This window comes from Agelaius tricolor, unplaced genomic scaffold (genome assembly GCF_023055355.1).
Source record: "Agelaius tricolor isolate 1412-34295 unplaced genomic scaffold, bAgeTri1.0.p SCAF_3, whole genome shotgun sequence".
Lineage (NCBI taxonomy): Eukaryota > Metazoa > Chordata > Aves > Passeriformes > Icteridae > Agelaius > Agelaius tricolor.
Window position 1 is genome coordinate 54,463,546 of NW_027269263.1, and position 17,661 is coordinate 54,481,206.

The window sequence follows — 17,661 nt, forward strand, 5'->3', positions numbered from 1 at the left end:
ATTGCTTGCCCTGTCCCAGAGAGATAGCCCTCTGTTTTTGCCTTGTATTAATTTGCAAATGCCTTAGGATGACAGAAACCACAGAAAACAAACAAAAAGAAGTTCCTACATGCCTAAGAACCCTCTTATTTCCCCAAGCTGGGCCTCCATAGCACACGAGCACAGTCAGCAACCTGTTGAGCTACCACAGCTGAATTTTTCTGGTGGTTTTTCTGTTTCAGAGAGCTGGGCAAGTCTGCATCACCCCATTATATCAATAACTTTCAGCTGGTACACAGCTGTTTTGAAAGCTTGTCTGTAAACATAACTGTTGTCTTTCTTTCATTGTTCCCTTCTCTTTTTTCCACTCAAGATAGCAAAGCTGAACTCCATCCAGCAGGAAGTCTCCCTGTGATTTCACTGTGGGTCACAGCAAGGAGCAGAGAGCATATCTCCAGGGAAAAGCAACATGGGAATATGGAGACATTTAGAGAAATAAACCTGATGGATTTCATTTTGCTGATTCTGTTTTGAAAGGATACCTTTGAGGTTACTAATATGCAGTATGGGTACAAACAGTGAGGCAAAGAAGCAATTTCCTTAGCACTGCTCCCAGTTTTGAAACTCCCAGGCCCCCACCCCAATTCATCCCACCTCACCCTTACCATCCTCAAAACAGTTTTCATCCATTCCTGCTTTGAAACTGCAAAGAGAGAGATTTGAGTAGAGCTCTGGCTTGCTTGGGGAAGTTCTTGCTTTAATCAGACACCATGAGTAAAAATGTTTGCAGGGGATGTGTAGATGTGAAGAGAATGGAGGCTTTTATGGTGACCCATGGGTTGTCCCCCCACAGCACAGCCAGGCACCCCACACAGGGGCTGTCCCTTTTGAAGTGGGGTAAATGACGTAAAAGCATCTCAGGGTAAGCACACTGCTCTTATGTCCTCTGTACAAAATGCATCATTTACTTGAGGACCATGGCCTGAACGGAGATTTAACGCTGGAGCATCCCATGACTGCAGTTGTTTGTCCAGTGCTTCCATGGATTTTCAACTCCTGTGTAGCACTGGGTGCAGCTGGGGAGGTGGAGGCCCAGGAAAAGCCCTGTGGCTGTGGGGTGAGGGGACAGCAGTGCTCCCTGTGCCTGGGCTTCACACACCTCAATGCTGCTGGCATCTCTGCCTGCCCAGCAGTGCCCACCAAGCCACTGCAGCCACCACCACAGCACACAGCACACTGTGAGATGGGGCTGCAAGCCATGAGAGTCTGCTGGGAAACTCCTTTGGCTAACAACATTTAGCTCTGCATTTAATTAGAATTAAAATGTGAATGATATTAAACTCCTCTTCCTTTAAAGTTCAGAGAAAATTATTGCAGTAATTAGGCAATAGTTTTGATTATAAATGAAACAAGATCAAGCTTAATGGGAGGTGCTGGAGGCCCCAGCTAGTCAGTCTATGAATTTATCTGGTGTAGCGATCTGGAGCAGGGTTTTTCAGCTGAACAGGTCAGATGAGTGCTGTAAGGTGCACAGTTTCCATGGACATTAGCATTAAATGGAAATCCTTGTCTTCAGTGGGAGTCTGGAACCAGCATTGTGGCTGGCAGCTGGCTGTGGAGAAGCAGCAGGGTGGGCTCCTGGGCTGTGCACCCCACCAGGAGCTGGCATGGCCTGGACTAGGGCAGGGCTCTGGGGCTGTGCACCCCACCAGGGGCTGGCATGGCCCAGACTGGGACAAGGCTTTGGGGCTATGCACCCCACCAGGGGCTGGCATGGCCTGGACTAGGGCAGGGCTCCGGGGCTGTGCACCCCAGCAGGGCTGGCATGGCCTAGAGTGGACAGGGCTCTTGGGCTGTGCACCCCACCAGGGCTGGCATGGCCTGGAGCAGGACAGGGCTCCGGGGCTGTGCACCCCACCAGGGCTGGCATGGCCTGGACTAGGGCAGGGCTCTGGGGCTGTGCACCCTACCCAGGGCTGGTGTGGCCTGGAGCAGGACAGGGCTCTTGGGCTGTGCACCCCAGCAGGGCTGGCATGGCCTGGAGCAGGACAGGGCTCCTGGGCTGTGCACCCCAGCAGGGCTGGCATGGCCTAGAGTGGACAGGGCTCTTGGGCTGTGCACCCCACCAGGGTTGGCATGGCCTAGAGTGGGACAGGGCTCCGGGGCTGTGCACCCCACCAGGGCTGGCATGGCCTGGACTAGGGCAGGGCTCTGGGGCTGTGCACCCTACCCAGGGCTGGTGTGGCCTGGAGCAGGACAGGGCTCTTGGGCTGTGCACCCCAGCAGGGCTGGCATGGCCTGGAGCAGGACAGGGCTCCAGGGCTGTGCACCCTACCCAGGGCTGGCATGGCCTGGAGCAGGACAGGGCTCTGGGGCTGTGTCCCCCACAGGGGGCTGGTGTGGCCTAGAGTGGGACAGGGCTCCTGGGCTGTGCACCCCAGCAGGGCTGGCATGACTCAGACTGGGACAAGGCTCTGGGGCTGTGTCCCCCACAGGGGGCTGGTGTGGCCTGGAGCAGAGCAGGATGCACAGGTGGGGACCCAGCCCTGCTGCCGAGCACAGCTGGGCAGGGGAGTCTGCCCAGTCCTTGCTAACAAAGAAACCCAGCTGAGGTACACGGAGGAGTGCAGAGCCCAGAAGGAAAATTGCTTTGCATTTTAGTTAGAAGGAAAATCTCCTCTTTAGTTAAATAGTCTGTAAGGAGCTGGTTGTTAGCATGCTCATGCTATCTTCCCACATATCATACTTCCCTCTAAGTGTCCCAAATCCCTTCTACTTATGCTTTCTGCTCAGGACAGGGATTTGTTTCCTTGTTCAACCTGTTGCTCCTGCATCCCTGTCAGCATCCGTTGCCTGTATCTCACCCCCTGCAGAAGCTATAGCCCATGGGCACCAGGTACCTGAAGAGCAAGAAGTGATTCTGTGGGAGGGTGTTCAAGGAAATGAGGTCTATCTTCAGCCTTGCTGCAGTTAGAAGTCAAGAAGGCTTATTCTTGTCAGCAGATCCAACTTGCTTTACCTCCTACCCTCTGGAAATGTTCCCCCAGACTAGTGTTATCAACCCAATTAACATTTCAAAATTCTCAGCTTGCAGGTGCTGGTTTCAGAACAGCAATCTTGTACAATGTTGAGCAATCCAGTTGGCATCAATTTGTTCTTAACCCCTGTTCAAGCTGCAGACTCAAATATGCTCTTTTTCTTTTCAGTATTGTGTACAAAGTAAATAATCCTGAGCAGCATAGGCTACATTAAAGATAATGATGCCAAAATTAGTTTGTTTTTTTCTCTTATGTGCGTTGGGAATTCACAGTTGCTTTATGAACAATTTATCCTCCCACAATTTGGGTATTTTTAGCTGTTTGATTTAGCTGGTACAGCTATGGCTGCTGCCAAGGGAACTGTGGGGTGAGAGCCCCAAGTGCCACTGCCCACTCTCCCCAGGTGTCCCAGATATTCATCTTCTTTGCAAAAAGAAGTACATCAAGGTTTGACTTGAAATTAAGAGTGCCTGCATCTTGTGAGCAGAAGAGGTGGCTTTGCCTGGAATGTCTGAACACACTTGTTGGGATCATTGCTTGCAATGACCCTGACATCATTTCACAAGTGGGGATGTGGCTGATGCTGCCATGGGCAGTGCAGTGGCAATGCACAGCCATGACCCAGGTGCATACCTTGTGGCCTGGGACAGACCCCTGGGGTGCTCTGAGTTGCTGCAGTGGCAGCAGGAAGGTGCTGGAGGTAATGTGGGGAATGCTGGTTTAAGGAGAGCTGGTCACTGGCACAGTCACACATTGGCACTCTCTCTGCCAGGGTGGACTATTGCTTGTCTTCCATCAGTCTGCCAGTCTTGCTGTAGTTAATCCCAGACATCTTCTTTTCCACTAAAAGCATGTCTCACCCAGGACTTCCCCCTTTCTTGCAGCTCAGTCAGGACCTGCCAAGGTACTTGCATACACCATGTACCACAGCTGCCTCCTGTTTCACCTCACCCTGAAATCTAAATACCCCCATGACACATCTTTGTCTTCCCTCTTCCTGTGAGTGCTCTAAACCTTCTTTCCTCCAAATGATGCTGGGCAACATTGGCCAATGTTTTCAAAACAGAGCATCTGCTGAAGGGTGGCTGCAGCTGCTCATCCTTCCTGGAAAATGAGAGATGTTGGGTTACAAATTCAGACACCTGATTTTAGGAAAATCCTTTCCACCTTTACAACTCGGGAGGTGCTGTGCATGGGGCATGTTTCTAGTGAGCACATGCTTGCCCTGCTCATCCCTCATGTTTTGCTTTCTGCTCTTTTGATTTTTCAACCCTGCACCATTTCCTGGGCAGACTGTTCTTGTCTGGGGCTGCAGGGTTGGGAGTAAAGCTCTGTGTGAGTGCACTGGCAGTGACTCTGGGAATTAGGCTCTAGGCCAAATTTTGGCAGGGAATGAAGTCCACTGAAGTTCACGGGTATCTTCCTGTTGGTGTAATGGGCTTGGGAGCAGACCTGGGCTTTGACATTCTTCACAGCAGCGGTTCCAACATGAACCTTTGGCATTGTGTGAATAATAGATAGTTATTTTTATGTATTGTTTCCAAAGCCCACAACTTGTGTTGGCAGTCAGTGCTCCTAAATGCAGGGAGCTGACTGGCAGCCTGAAACAAAGGGACAAAATCAATAACATAAGCTTCATGTGGCCAAGGACAGTCTCCATGTAGTTGCACCCAACTTCCCATATTGACAGAATTGTTCATCAGCAGTGTTTCCCATTCCTAGGAAAGGAGAGCTTTGACAGAATTCATTAGTGCTGCCTAAGAAATAATATGATATTACACACAAAATGTTATGTTTTTTACAGCAAGTGATGGAGTGTATTTCTCATGGATGTTACTTTTCTGTTACTGTACCATTTAAAATCACTTTTCTCTAGCAAAAGACACCTTTGCACTTTGAGCTGTTCCAGCTACAAAACAGAGACTCTTTAGGGACACAGAGAGGATATTTGCCACTGGATGTTGTGGTTGTCTTTTGGAAAGCTAAGACCAAAGCCATCACCAGCTTCCTTTTCAAGGGTGCCCTGGGGGGACACTAAAACTGGGGTCATATACACTTTCTAACCTGAAACACTTCCTCAGTGAGGCTGCTTGATAACTGGGAAAACCCCGAGATGGGAGATCTTTAAATTCACAATTATGTCCACTTTGCTTTTCCTTTCTGGTCATGCCTTTCTGGTGTTTCAGCAAGGAATCTTGCTTAGGTTTCCACCTGCCATTTTCTGTGCAGTTTATTTTCTTTCAGGATATTTTCTTTGCATTATAAGCTCCTGAATTTTCTGTAACACAGAAGATATTTTAAGGAGTTTATCTTATGAGTGTTCATAGAGTTCTTATTTCTACTCACGGATGTGAAGCTTTGTAATGCCTACAGCAATGGTTTGGAAGGGACAATATTAGCACACTGATATTTTATGCATTTTAAATCTGCTCCCATGGTGGTGGAAGCAAAATGCAAGAAAAGGAGTCAGCTCTGCAATGGTGGCAGATTCTCTGAGGCAAGCTAAAGCTCAGGGCAGGACTGTGCACTCTGTCTCACTTTTATTGACACATGTTGATTTTTTACTGCTGTTTGCTCAGTGGGAAGTGTGGTTTGGGTGCCAGCCCTGCTCAGACAGGCAAGCATTGCCTGCAGTATTCATTTCTGTGACCTGGTGCTACTGATGTGCTACTGACACCCAAGCTGTGGAGAGGACACTAAAAGCTCAGCATCCTCATCAGTAATTCCAGGTTTAGTGCTGGGCTGGGTGTGTATTCACTCCTGTGTGTAAAGACATGGCTGGAAGCAATGGGGATGCAGCTTTGGTTATTCCAAGGCCTGTTACCAAGCAGTGGCTGCTACCCATGGCCACAGCTGCTTCTTATGATCTGGGAAGAACAAGAGGTTATTTGAACCTGTGGATTGCTAGCCAAGGATTTTGCATGGCTGTTGTACAAACTGGCATCTGCTATTTCCAGATGTGTGATAAAGCAAAATTAGAATGGGTTTGCATTGGTATATCTGTGAAAGAAAGCTCTGATGCTAAAGTATGCAGCTTTCAAAAATGGTACTAAGACCTTTGTATGTAATAAGCTAAAAATAGTGTTAATTATTTTATTTCTGCAAACTTAAAAAAGAAACAAAAGAACCTTTCTGGCCAGGTGCTACCATTGCCAAATATGCATTTCAGTTAAACTTTGCTGTGTTTACATTTCTAGATAATAAAATTCTTTGGTTTACAGACTGCCAGAAGATAGAAAGCTGAGATTAAAGTATCAGATTTGATAAGGTTTGTTGTAAAGTAAAGGTAATAATGAAACAATGCCTATTTAGTCAATTTTCTAGTTATTAATGTCTTTTAGAGAGCATCAAGCTTTCATCAGCCTTTTTTGTCTTCTCTTTTCTTTGTAATGCATCAGGGTATGTGTTTGCTATTAGACCTTTTCATTAATTTGAAGGATGAAGATGAGTAAATCTAGTTGTAAGTCTCCTCTTCATCAATGACAATGACTCAAAAGACAACAGTCTGCTTTGATTTCCAAGCACTCTTGTAGAGAGTGCTTTTGTGGAAATTATACATAGAATAATATTGCCAGAATAAAAATTTAGTGTGCAGGCACCACATTTGTAATGAACACATTTCTGGTGTAGCCACCAGCTGTCCAGAATTCTCTTTGTTCATTCACAGGTCTGTGAGACAGTAAGAGTCTTATTTTAATCTTCCACCTTGTTTTTGATAAACTTGGCTGCAAAAGCTCTTAAAAGAACCTTTTATGATTTCTTAAGGACATTTGTGTTGCTTTTGTTGTTACCCCAGTGTGTCAACATTTCATCATCACTATTTCACAGTGTACATGTTAAATGCTATTATCCCTATTTTATGGAAGAGAAACTTGAGGACAAAGTGACAAAAGCCATTGGTACAGGGATTTAGGAGCCAAGCCACCAAGGGGTTGGTTGAATCCTTTTTCTTTCTTTGGTCTGTCCTGTGTTTCCCTTTCCTCAGGCTATCTGGGTGGCTGGGGCTGCTAAGATCCAGGCTGTCTGCTCAAATCACTCTTAGCAGGATGCCTGCACATCCCATCTGCCAGCAGGATCTGAGTGTTTAGAGCCCCTTTAGGAAGACTCCTGCACCCAGCAGGTTTGCTGAAGCCCCCACATGATGGCTGTGAGAACTGGTGACAGCTAAGCCTGGGGAATGTGTGTGCACTCATCTGTTCCAAGATCTGCTCCAAAGAGTAAAGTGCAGCCAGAATTTTCCAGTGTAGCAACTTGAAGGTTGTTTCACACCCCTGACTGAAACCATCTTGCACCTGCCATAAACATGATAGGGACTTCTTATGGCTGTATCATGAGACCTTTGGAAGCTCAGATGATTTAAGCCTTTTTAGCAGTTTGGTAGCTGCATATGGTTGGGCATCTCAAACACTGAAGGCCATGAAGTATGGCCACTCCACAAAACAGTACTTCCTAATGATAATTCTCTGGCATTTCTGGCAGGAAACCTTTTAAATATTTATGGAGTATTTCAATTGTAAATCTCATAACACATATGTTACTGGGTATTTAGGGCTTAAATAATTTCCCAAAAAAGAAAAAAAAATTCCACTTTCTTTATTGCAGTTGTTCCCAACCTCAAAGCCAATGTTGTCTGTTGAAAGTAGAATAGATACTAATTTGGTCTCATAAAACCACAGATTGTTTGAACTTTCCTTGAGTTTCTGAATGAATAGCTGATCAGATCCTGTGATGCTGCTCTCAGCCTATCTGAGATATGAAAGAGGCGCTTGTCCAGACAGTTCTATGGCTGTGCCATTCTTTTGTTGCCTATAGCACACATGCTCTGCTCCTTTTTTACTCTCTTTTTATTTTAATGCTCTGCAACAGGGTTGCACAAAGCTGAGTTGGCTTTTAAAACACAACTTCATTTTGCAGCTATATGTCTGTGCCCAGTTTTCTTTTGTGCTGCCCATGGAACAAGGAGGCTGTGTGGTATCTGACACCAGGCTTTTTTCCAGTGATTTATTAACTGTGTCAGAATAGCTGTTGTGAATGCTGGGAAGCTCTTGCATATTGTGACAGTTGATATTGATTATGACAGTTTGTAGACTCTACTGCATTGTCAGACAGTGGATCTTATTTTGTCTTATTACTATACATACCACGGGCTATAGATCATAGTGTTTTCTTAAAAAAAGGACCCATTGTCCAGCATTCTGGCTGGTATGAGGGAACTTCTGTAGCATATTGTGCAACAAATAGCAAAATAGTTCAGGCACCCTATGGGACAAACAGGCAAATGTCAATTGCTTTAGGAAAAAAAAAAGTGAATAGTTTGTTCTGGCCTTTCAGGGGAATGAGCTGTGCAAATGATAGACATGGGTAAACTAGTCTGAGGATGTCATTTATGAAAATACTGCCAATCCTGTGTTGTCTGTTGACCAGAAATCCACAGACCATATAGGAGGAGTTTGCAATGAGGATTTTGGCTACCAATAATTTGTAAATGTTGCTTTGGGTCTTGATGGAAGCTGATACTACAGATTTCTAGAATGAGTCCGAGGAAGAGAAGAAAGAGATTTTTGCAAACTTGGGAGAAAATGAAAGCTGGTATGTGAGCTTCTGTGATGGGCCCATAGAATCATAGAATTGTTTATTTTGGAAAGGGCTTTTAAGATCATTGAGTCCAACCATTAACCCAGCCTTGCCAAGCCCCCCATTGAACCATGTCCCTAAAGGCCACATCCACACATCTTCTAAACACCTCCAGGAATGGTGACTCCACCACTTCCCTGGGCTGCCTGTTCCAATGCCTGAGCACCCTTTTGGTGGAGAAATTCTTCCTCATACTTAATCTAAACCTCCCCTGGAGCAACCTGAGGCCTTTTCCTCTTGTCTTGCCACTTGTTACCTGGGAGAAGTCAAACAGATCACTCCAGACAATGTCCCCTCCTGGTGGATTGGTTTTAGCCAGGCAGTAGTTAAAGTAGCACACAGAAGAAGAGATTTTTCTATTTGCATAAAAGCTGCTTCAGTGGGGAAGAAGTCAACAGCTGAGCTTTTACAGACAACCTGATAGGAGGAGGGAGTCAAAAGCCATTTTGTTAATTATGCTGCTGTGATTTACTATATTGCTGCTATAAAACTGGAGGAAAAATCTTCCAACAATACATTTCTTTTTAAAACAAAACCACACTTGAGATGGAGTGGTGACAGTGAGTAGGAAAGAAATAATTCTGATTTTTTCTGTTCTATTCCTGCATGACCATAATAGGTCATAAAGTTACACTTGGAGATAACAAACCTTAGCAAAATGACATTTAGCAGTCTATGCTGTTAGACTTTTTGATCTCACACTGACAGATTTAAACACAGTTCCTGATGCAATTTACACTGATGTGATTCAAAATCCATTTCTGCATGTACCTTGTGGTTTAATTGAAATCAGGCTTAATGGCAGGTTACTTGTGTATTATTATCACTGGGATACTTCAGAGCAAGGCTGTGACACTGAGCTGTGGCCTAAGGAAACTGGGCTTAGTACTTGACCTCACTCTGGGGCTCATTTTGGCCACTCAAACCAGTTCATCTCTCTCATGAGATGAACTCATGCCCATTTAAGGTTGTTTGTTTACACTATGACATCTTTCAGAAGGAACATTTCCTACCGGAAGCCACTCTTGATCTCATCTGGGATTTCTAGATGCTGCTCTAATGCTAACCACATTTTCTGTAATGCAATCTGTATTTTAATGAGTCCCTAATGTTAGCAAGGAGACACATTTAAAGTAAGTGATTTGATTTCAGTGATGATGCAACTTCCCATTCCACACATGCATTGAAGTTAGATTAAATTTAGCACTCTCACTGTGTCATAATTATTTTCCATAATGCCAGAATAATCTAGAATTTGTACATTCACAGCGCTGCTGTAAGCCTCAGGGTGTGCTGAAATTTTACAGTGGCAATTCTCAGTCCAGTGTCAGGTATTAGTGCTATATTTTTATAATTATGGGTTTTATTGCAGAACAGGCACAGCAGTATCAAAAATGCCTTAAAGGAAGGATAAAATGGAAGAGTTTTTAAATGTCACTTTTCACTACAGGCGTATTTTATTTAAATTTTTTTCTAATATTCATAAAATATTTTTAAGAAGTTACATGTGAGAAATGAAAAAGTTCCAGCACTCAGATGTGAAGACTTGTTTCCTTAAATGACTTATCTGAAGCTCTGGTCACAATTCTCTGTCTGTGCAGAGTTCCTGGCTCTTTAAGCTTGAGACCACACCTGAAGATAATAATTTTGGTATTGTGCTGTGAAAAGCAGCAGCTTCCCAGCACCAGTTATAGACTAGCAGTCAGTCACAGGAGTCACCTCCCTCTTGGTTTCCCTTGGCCATCATAGGGCCCTCAGACTGTTTACACACTAACCTTTGCTAGTTATTTGCCTGGCATCTTCTCCAGGTGTTCTTGCCTCTTTGAGATGTCTTGGGTCCTTTGAGTTACAATTCTTAAGGAATTTTATTTTGTTTTTCTGAGAAAAGGCAATGGTAATAACTTCAGAAGGTGGATACATTTCCCTCTCTCATCCTGGTGCCCTGAGCTGAGTGCCTTGCAGGTCTGTTTCATTTTCAGGAGGCTGTGGGAGCCTCTCTGTCCATAGGTTGAAGCCTGCTCTCTGACACGGCTGTTATTTTCTCCCTTCCCTTCAGATGGTGTTCACAGTGTCACTGCAGTCTGCACCCTGCGTGTCACCATCATCACGGATGACATGCTCACCAACAGCATCACAGTGCGGCTGGAGAACATGTCCCAGGAGAGGTTCCTTTCTCCCCTCCTGTCCCTCTTTGTGGAGGGGGTGGCAACCGTGCTCTCCACCGCCAAGGATGGCATCTTTGTTTTCAACATCCAAAACGACACGGACGTCAGCTCCAATATCCTGAACGTGACCTTCTCGGCCTTGCTCCCTGGTGGCATTCGAAACAAGTTCTTCCCCTCTGAGGACCTGCAGGAGCAGATCTACCTCAACAGGACGCTGCTGACGCTGATTTCCACACAGAGGGTGCTGCCTTTCGACGACAACATCTGCTTGCGCGAGCCCTGCGAGAACTACATGAAGTGCGTCTCCGTGCTGAAGTTCGACAGCTCGGCGCCGTTCATCAGCTCCAACACGGTCCTGTTCCGCCCCATCCACCCCATCAACGGGCTGCGGTGCCGCTGCCCCCCGGGCTTCACCGGCGACTACTGCGAGACGGAAATCGACCTGTGCTACTCCAACCCCTGCGGGAGCCACGGGCTCTGCCGCAGCCGCGAGGGCGGCTACACCTGCGAGTGCTACGAGGACTACACCGGTACGTGGTTATCTTATCTGGGGCCCGTGATTTATATGTCAGACCAGCAGCCAGGCCAGCTCTGTGGCAAGCTGAAATTGCTGGCATTCTTAGGCAAAGGGAGGGAAACTCCTGGCGCTGCCTTCTAGTCACGAGAAGGTTTGTGGGTGTCACTTAGGGTGGGTAAGGCCCGTTTCTCTGTGTGTGCACAGTGGTAGGAACCGTGCCTTGCTCCAGGTCATGCTGGGGGACTGTCAGCTTGCTGAAGAGATTTGCACTGTGTGAATTTCTGCTCAAAATGCTTTATGCAGACACATTTCTTCTGTGTGGAAGGAAAAAGGTGGGACACATCTCCTGGTTCATGGGTTTGCATGTAAACCCATTGCAGGCCCCTTCACCTACCGGGGCACAGTGTGGGTGCACAGTCTCGACAGGAGCTCCTCAGCCCTTGGTCATCAGCCAGCACAGAGCATTAGCATTGTTCTTGTTCCCAAAAAGCTGCAGTAATACACACTTAAGGGAAATGCTGTAACTCAGCTCTGGTTTGTAAATATTCAGATAAGAAGGACGTAGCTGCTTCCAGGCCTGTCTCCACAGCCCGCTGGGGAACGTACTTTGTCTCATCATGGACTTGACAGCTAATAAAGATCAAAGTGCTGCTTCTCAAATACTCCTGAGAAGTTACAAAAGAATATTAGGTGAATGTTTTCTGGTGCTTCAGTAAAGTCAGTGAGATTATTTATGTATTTGAAATTGCACACATATTTAAGCATTCTACACTGACGTGCTGCCAGCTGTAATTTACACTGACAGCTCAGCAATGTCTGCTGTGACCCCTGCAAACAAGGGGTGGAGCAGAGGGGGTTGGTTCCCAACACTGCCTCTCACTGCTGAAGTTATAAAAAACTGAAACCATAAATTATTTAAATTCTAATGTAAAAAAAATCTCGTTGATGTGGATCCAGCCCTCCAGGTGGAAGGCTTTTCCTTCACAGTCTCTGGCTTTTGCCTCAGGGCTGTCATCAAAAATGTGACTGTGGAAGGAGCCAGGAGTTAGCAAGCAGGGACATGGCAGCAAAGGAACTGGGCTTTTCCCTGCATGGGGGACAGGAGATGCTCCCTCAAATTTATGCAGGGCTTGGGGCAGCAGGACCAATCTGATAAGATGAGAAAAATTTTTTTGCCTGATGGGAGAAACCCTGAATAGAACTGTGAGATGGTTGGAATATTTGGTGTTTGTTGAGGAGTTACTTTCATGTCAAGCTTCTCATGAACAAGTTCCACAGTGAAATACATTTGAAAGTCCATTATCCATAAATGCACAATACACACAGAACTGGGCATCACAAAATAGATTTTATGATCAGTAGATTTCATTTAAAATGTTTGTATACTATTGTACTGTAAATAGGAAGTAGCAAGATTCATTAACCAAAGATATGCATAAAAATGAAGTTAATGCATCCATATCTTAGTTTTGGAATGACATGCATTCCATCACATTTTTAGAATCTCTTGCTAGAAATCTTCAGAAAAAAAAAGCTAAATACACTTTTAGAATGAAAGATAATAAGCTTATATTAATAATTGATGAACATGTTTAATACTTAATGCTGTAGTCAGAACAAGCAGCACATATTTAGAAGAGAAACACCATATTATTCATACACAAAGAAAGATTTGATCTGTAGGTCTATTTTCAGTGCATAATTGTTGAGTTAAAAATTAACTGTCCTACTGTCAGGGTATTAAAGTGGTCAGAAGTTAAGGAGGGAGCACTGCTTATAGCTTTGTTGTCTTTAGGTTTCAGAATTAGCTACACTTGAGTGAAACACTTCTGTGAAAGGATAGTTTGATCATATTCAGATTGGCCAGGGAAAAACACTTCCAACCATGACAAAGAGGGCTCTGGAATACTTTATCCCAAAAATCGATGCAAATATTGTAGAATATTTCTGTTTTGTTACTGGATGAATGCAGTAGAAATTTAGTATCTGTTCTGGGATTGGTTGAAGTTGCTTTGATGCCTTTAGGTTCCATGTTGCATAACAATGTTTTGTTCATCAAAGCCAAACATCTACCCACATATGGTGGCCATTAGTTCCTTGATTTTCAACCCCTTTACAAAGCAGGGTTAAAAATGTTATCAACAAGAAATCTATTACCAGAAATATTTAATGAAGGTGCATCATTGAATTTTGTCCCAATCTCCTTTAAGTATTGTTACTTTACCTATGATTTTAATAATTTAAATATATTCATATCCATTTGCAAGTTCAGTTTATGTCTATTAATCATAATATTGTGTTTTCAGCTTGGATGTAAATTTATTGTTTACAGCATTCCAGATTTTCTATCTATTTGATCTGTAAATAGCACAGGTTGGTTTCAATAGCAGCAGTGTGTGTTGGCTTATGGAATGCAGTGGCCATAAATTGGAATGAGCAGGGAATTGCCAAGTCTGAAGGCTGGAAGATTCTGGTATTACTGAAATTTTATCATGGTACAACTTGGTGTAGTAACATACCAGTATGAGGTACCTACAAATCTTTTAATTAATTGTAAAAGATGAAATATGAATGGTAATAGTCTATGAAATGCAGTCTGCTTTGGGAGCTCTCATGTTTCCATTTCCCAATTAAGAGCCTACATAGAAAAATAATTATAAGAAAATACTAAGATCTGTCATCTCTCTGGGGAGATAGGCTGCAATTTGATGAGAAATCACTACACAATCATAACCCTGTACTGATTCTATCTGACTAGTCACCTGCTAAAAATATAGTGTTTATTTCCTGTACAAGACAATTATGTCCTATCTTAATAGGATGGAATTTCCCTCCATTTTTCCACCCTGCTTTGAAGCCCTCCATTTGGTTCCATGTAATTGTTAGTCATTTATACATGATGAAAGTTTCCCTGTCTTCAGGAGTCTTCTGTTACGGGCACAAAGGTAAACTGAGCTTCCACAAGGTATTTCTGAAACCTAATTACTGCCTAGGCTGTGGTGATTTGGAATGAACTTCACTTCCTGTGATGTAAGGATGTGAGTGAGGAAGTACATGTATTTTTAATCCTTTTTTTTTTTTCAGACTTACAACATCTTTAACTTCGTTATATACAAATCGGTGTAGGGAAGTAAGCAATGTGCATACTAATTGTTGTGCCATTGATGGCAGAGAGCTGTGTGCATGACTAAAGGTTAAAGGATGTAATTTTAGTTAAGGAAACAAATTTACTGAACACTATATAAAGCCTGTATAATTTTTCCAGCTTCATTTCATATATCTTTGAGCACTGCAGAAGCAGCTGGGATGAGCTGTAGGTGAAGGCTTAGACACAGGTGAAATTGTCTGTACTCCCCAGGGAGCAACCCCTGAAGTGCAAATGGATCATGTCATGGGCACTGTTTTAGGGGCATGGATGCCGCAGCAGTTCCTGCATGAGCTGCACTTCCAGCCCCATCCTGGTGCCTCCTATGGAGCACACCACTGTGGCCATAAATCAGCACCTTTTTGGGTGTGAATTCCCACTGTTCCTGCCCTGCCATGAGTGGTGCCTCCTCCAGTGCTGTTCTCGTGGTGCTCCTGCTCAGCAGCCACCAAGACTGCTCTCCTCTATGGTCATGTTCCCAAAAAGCAAAATTTAATCAACACAGAACAAAAGCACTCTAATGGAAAAGAAACCAACTCCTGAAATAAAGAAGAAATTCAATGTTCCCACAGTTCTCCTTAGCATTATCACATTCTCTCTGCCTCCTTTGCTATGCAACCCCTAGCAAGGAGCAGTTTGTAGGGGAAAAAGATCATCAGAGAATTCCCCATATCCTTTGCATCTCTCCTTGGATTTCACTTCAGAGAGAGGAGAAATCTTACATGGTTGTAAATCTTCTAGTAATCAAATACAGCAATTAGAGATTTTCTGCATGTTACACTTTTTTCCCTCCTAATTTGTATTTGTGATACCATATTGACATGAGGAATCATTACATCTAATGTGCCTGCTATGAATTCAAACTTTGTGTCACAAGAAGGTAATTATAGCTGGTTTCTCAGCATCCTGCCAGAAGTTCCTAATCATATTGCTTAGTAAGTTCTCAGTGTTTGGCTCTTGCAAACATAGAACATAAAAGTAAATGTGAGGATATCTTCTGCTTTATCTTTACTTATACCCATTCTTCAGATAGTAATTTCTCAGCTCACTCTGATACCAGATTCTCCTTTTTCAGGCCAGAAAGATTTATTTCAGGGAATTTCAGCTTTGAGGTAGAGAAATCTGGCAGCCACAGTAGTCATAATGAGTGTTTTATCTCGTGCAAGAAGGTCTGAAATTCCACCCTCAGTTGCACTTCTGCAGCTTGTTGGGATCACAGGTGTGTAACAGCCAAATCCTGTACAGCAAAGCTAAATTTGATTCCTTCCTCCCTGCATCTTTAACTCCTTGTTTAGCTTATGGAAGGCTGTGGTTTTGTGACAGCAAGTATGAACACAGGTTATCCTTACTGGCCTATAGGGCTTGACAACATTTTCAAGCAGCTGTGACCAAGTTTTTCTTTAATACAAAACATCAAACAAGAAATTCTGTCATCCACAAACTCTGCCATGAATGCAGGGACATTGTCCTTGCCATGTGACAGCTTCATTGATCATATCTCTGATTCTTCAGTCAAATATTAAGGAAACACAACAAAGATACTGATATGTTTTGTATCATTGCTGCTTAACAGTATCTTTTAGTCTAGGCCTTCAGAGTTATGCTACTGGACTCCACATGGTTTTACATACTAAAGAGATAAAAACCTAGACAGGGTCTAATAAAACATATAGACAATTTTAACAGTTTAAATACAATTACAGTTATTAGAATGCTGGATGATTTGCAGTATTTCCAGAATTTGAACTCTTAATGGAGTTTTATGAAGTTTTTCTGTTGGTTTTGGATGCAGGAGAAATTGAAGAAGAGTGCTGACTAACTTTCATTGTTTCTCAGTGCCTCAAGTAGAATACCTGGTTGCCTTACCTTGCAGTTTCTGTATGCCAGTACTGTGAAAAAGCTTGTGGAGGGTGATGGCATGCCAGTGAAAGTCTGGACAGCGTTGAAGGTTTAGACATTTTTCTATTTTTTTCTTTTTCAGCAGTGCTATGCCATGCCATTATTCTGATGCTTGTTGTGAAACTAGATCTGCATAACAGCATCACCACTTCCTTTAATTGCTGTGGACCTGACTCTCTGCAGCTTTTTCACATCTGATGGAAACATAAATAATTGTTTGCTTGTAAGATCCATCCTTACAATTAATACTCCTTGGCTGTTGTCCCAGCACAGTCTTTTCCATCCATCTTCAACTTTCTCTGTTTCATCAGCCCTTTTCTGCCTGTAAGCAGTTACCTCTGTGGGTGTAGGCATGGCAAGCTGTGCCCCCACGTTGGCAGCAGTTGTGTAAAGCCAGGTGCCTCTGTTTCCTCCCAGCCCCTTCCAAGCCCCCAGTGCTTACAGCACTTGGGTAGCTGCAAGGGCCCCATAAGCAGGGAGGTGGATGGTCCAGAAGCAGAGCTTAAATCCTCCAAATGCTTTTCAGAGCATGACTGGTGTAAAAGATGGAACAGGCTGTCATTAGTGTTATTTATTATCTTCATCAATGACATAGACATAGGGATCAAGCACACCATCTGCAGATTTCTCAGATGACACCAAGCTGAGTGGTGCAATCACACACCTGAAGGATGGGATGCCATCCAGAGGGACCTGGACAAGCTCAAGAAATGCATGGTGTTGCCATGAGAATCTCATGAGGTTTAAGAAGACCAAAAGCAAGGTCCTGCACCTGGGTTGGAGCACCCCTGGTACCAACACAGTCTGGGGGATGAACAGATGGAGAGCAGCCCTGCCAGGAAGGACTCAGAGGTGCTGGTGGTTGTGAGGCTGGATGTGAACTGGCAATGTGCTCTTACAGCCCAGAAAGCCAATTGTGTCCTGGACTGCATCAAAAGCAGGTCAAGAGCAGCTGGGGAAGGGCCACTCCTGGGCTGCCCATGGCTGGAATCCTGGGGGGATCCCTGGGAAAGGCATTTCCTTCCTGACACGGATTCTCAGCAGAAGTCTGTACACCCACTCACCTGGTGTGTTTAACTCTGAGATTTGCTGTGCATGTTAAAACAGGTCCTTGCTTCTTTTTGTGGCAAGTTTTGCTGTTCATGCATGCAGGGATGGGGCCAGCACACCACAGCCTTACAGCTGGATCCAAATGATGCTGCACTGGGGCTGTGGCCCAGATATCACAACTGCATGACTGCCTCCTCCAGAAGATAAGTGAAAAAATAAAAACAGAGTAAAAAA

The 17,661-nt window shown here is 44.2% G+C and overlaps 1 protein-coding gene across 7 annotated transcripts in view; it reads left to right on the forward strand.

The window, feature by feature from the left end:
- CELSR1 (cadherin EGF LAG seven-pass G-type receptor 1) overlaps nucleotides 1–17,661 on the forward strand; it is a 165,707-nt gene that overhangs the window by 58,051 nt on the left and 89,995 nt on the right. For all 7 annotated transcript variants that reach the window (XM_071423862.1, XM_071423864.1, XM_071423865.1 and 4 more), the window contains exon 2: nucleotides 10,708–11,346. In XM_071423862.1, coding sequence (XP_071279963.1) covers nucleotides 10,708–11,346 — 639 coding nt within the window. The remainder of the gene's footprint in view (nucleotides 1–10,707; nucleotides 11,347–17,661) is intronic.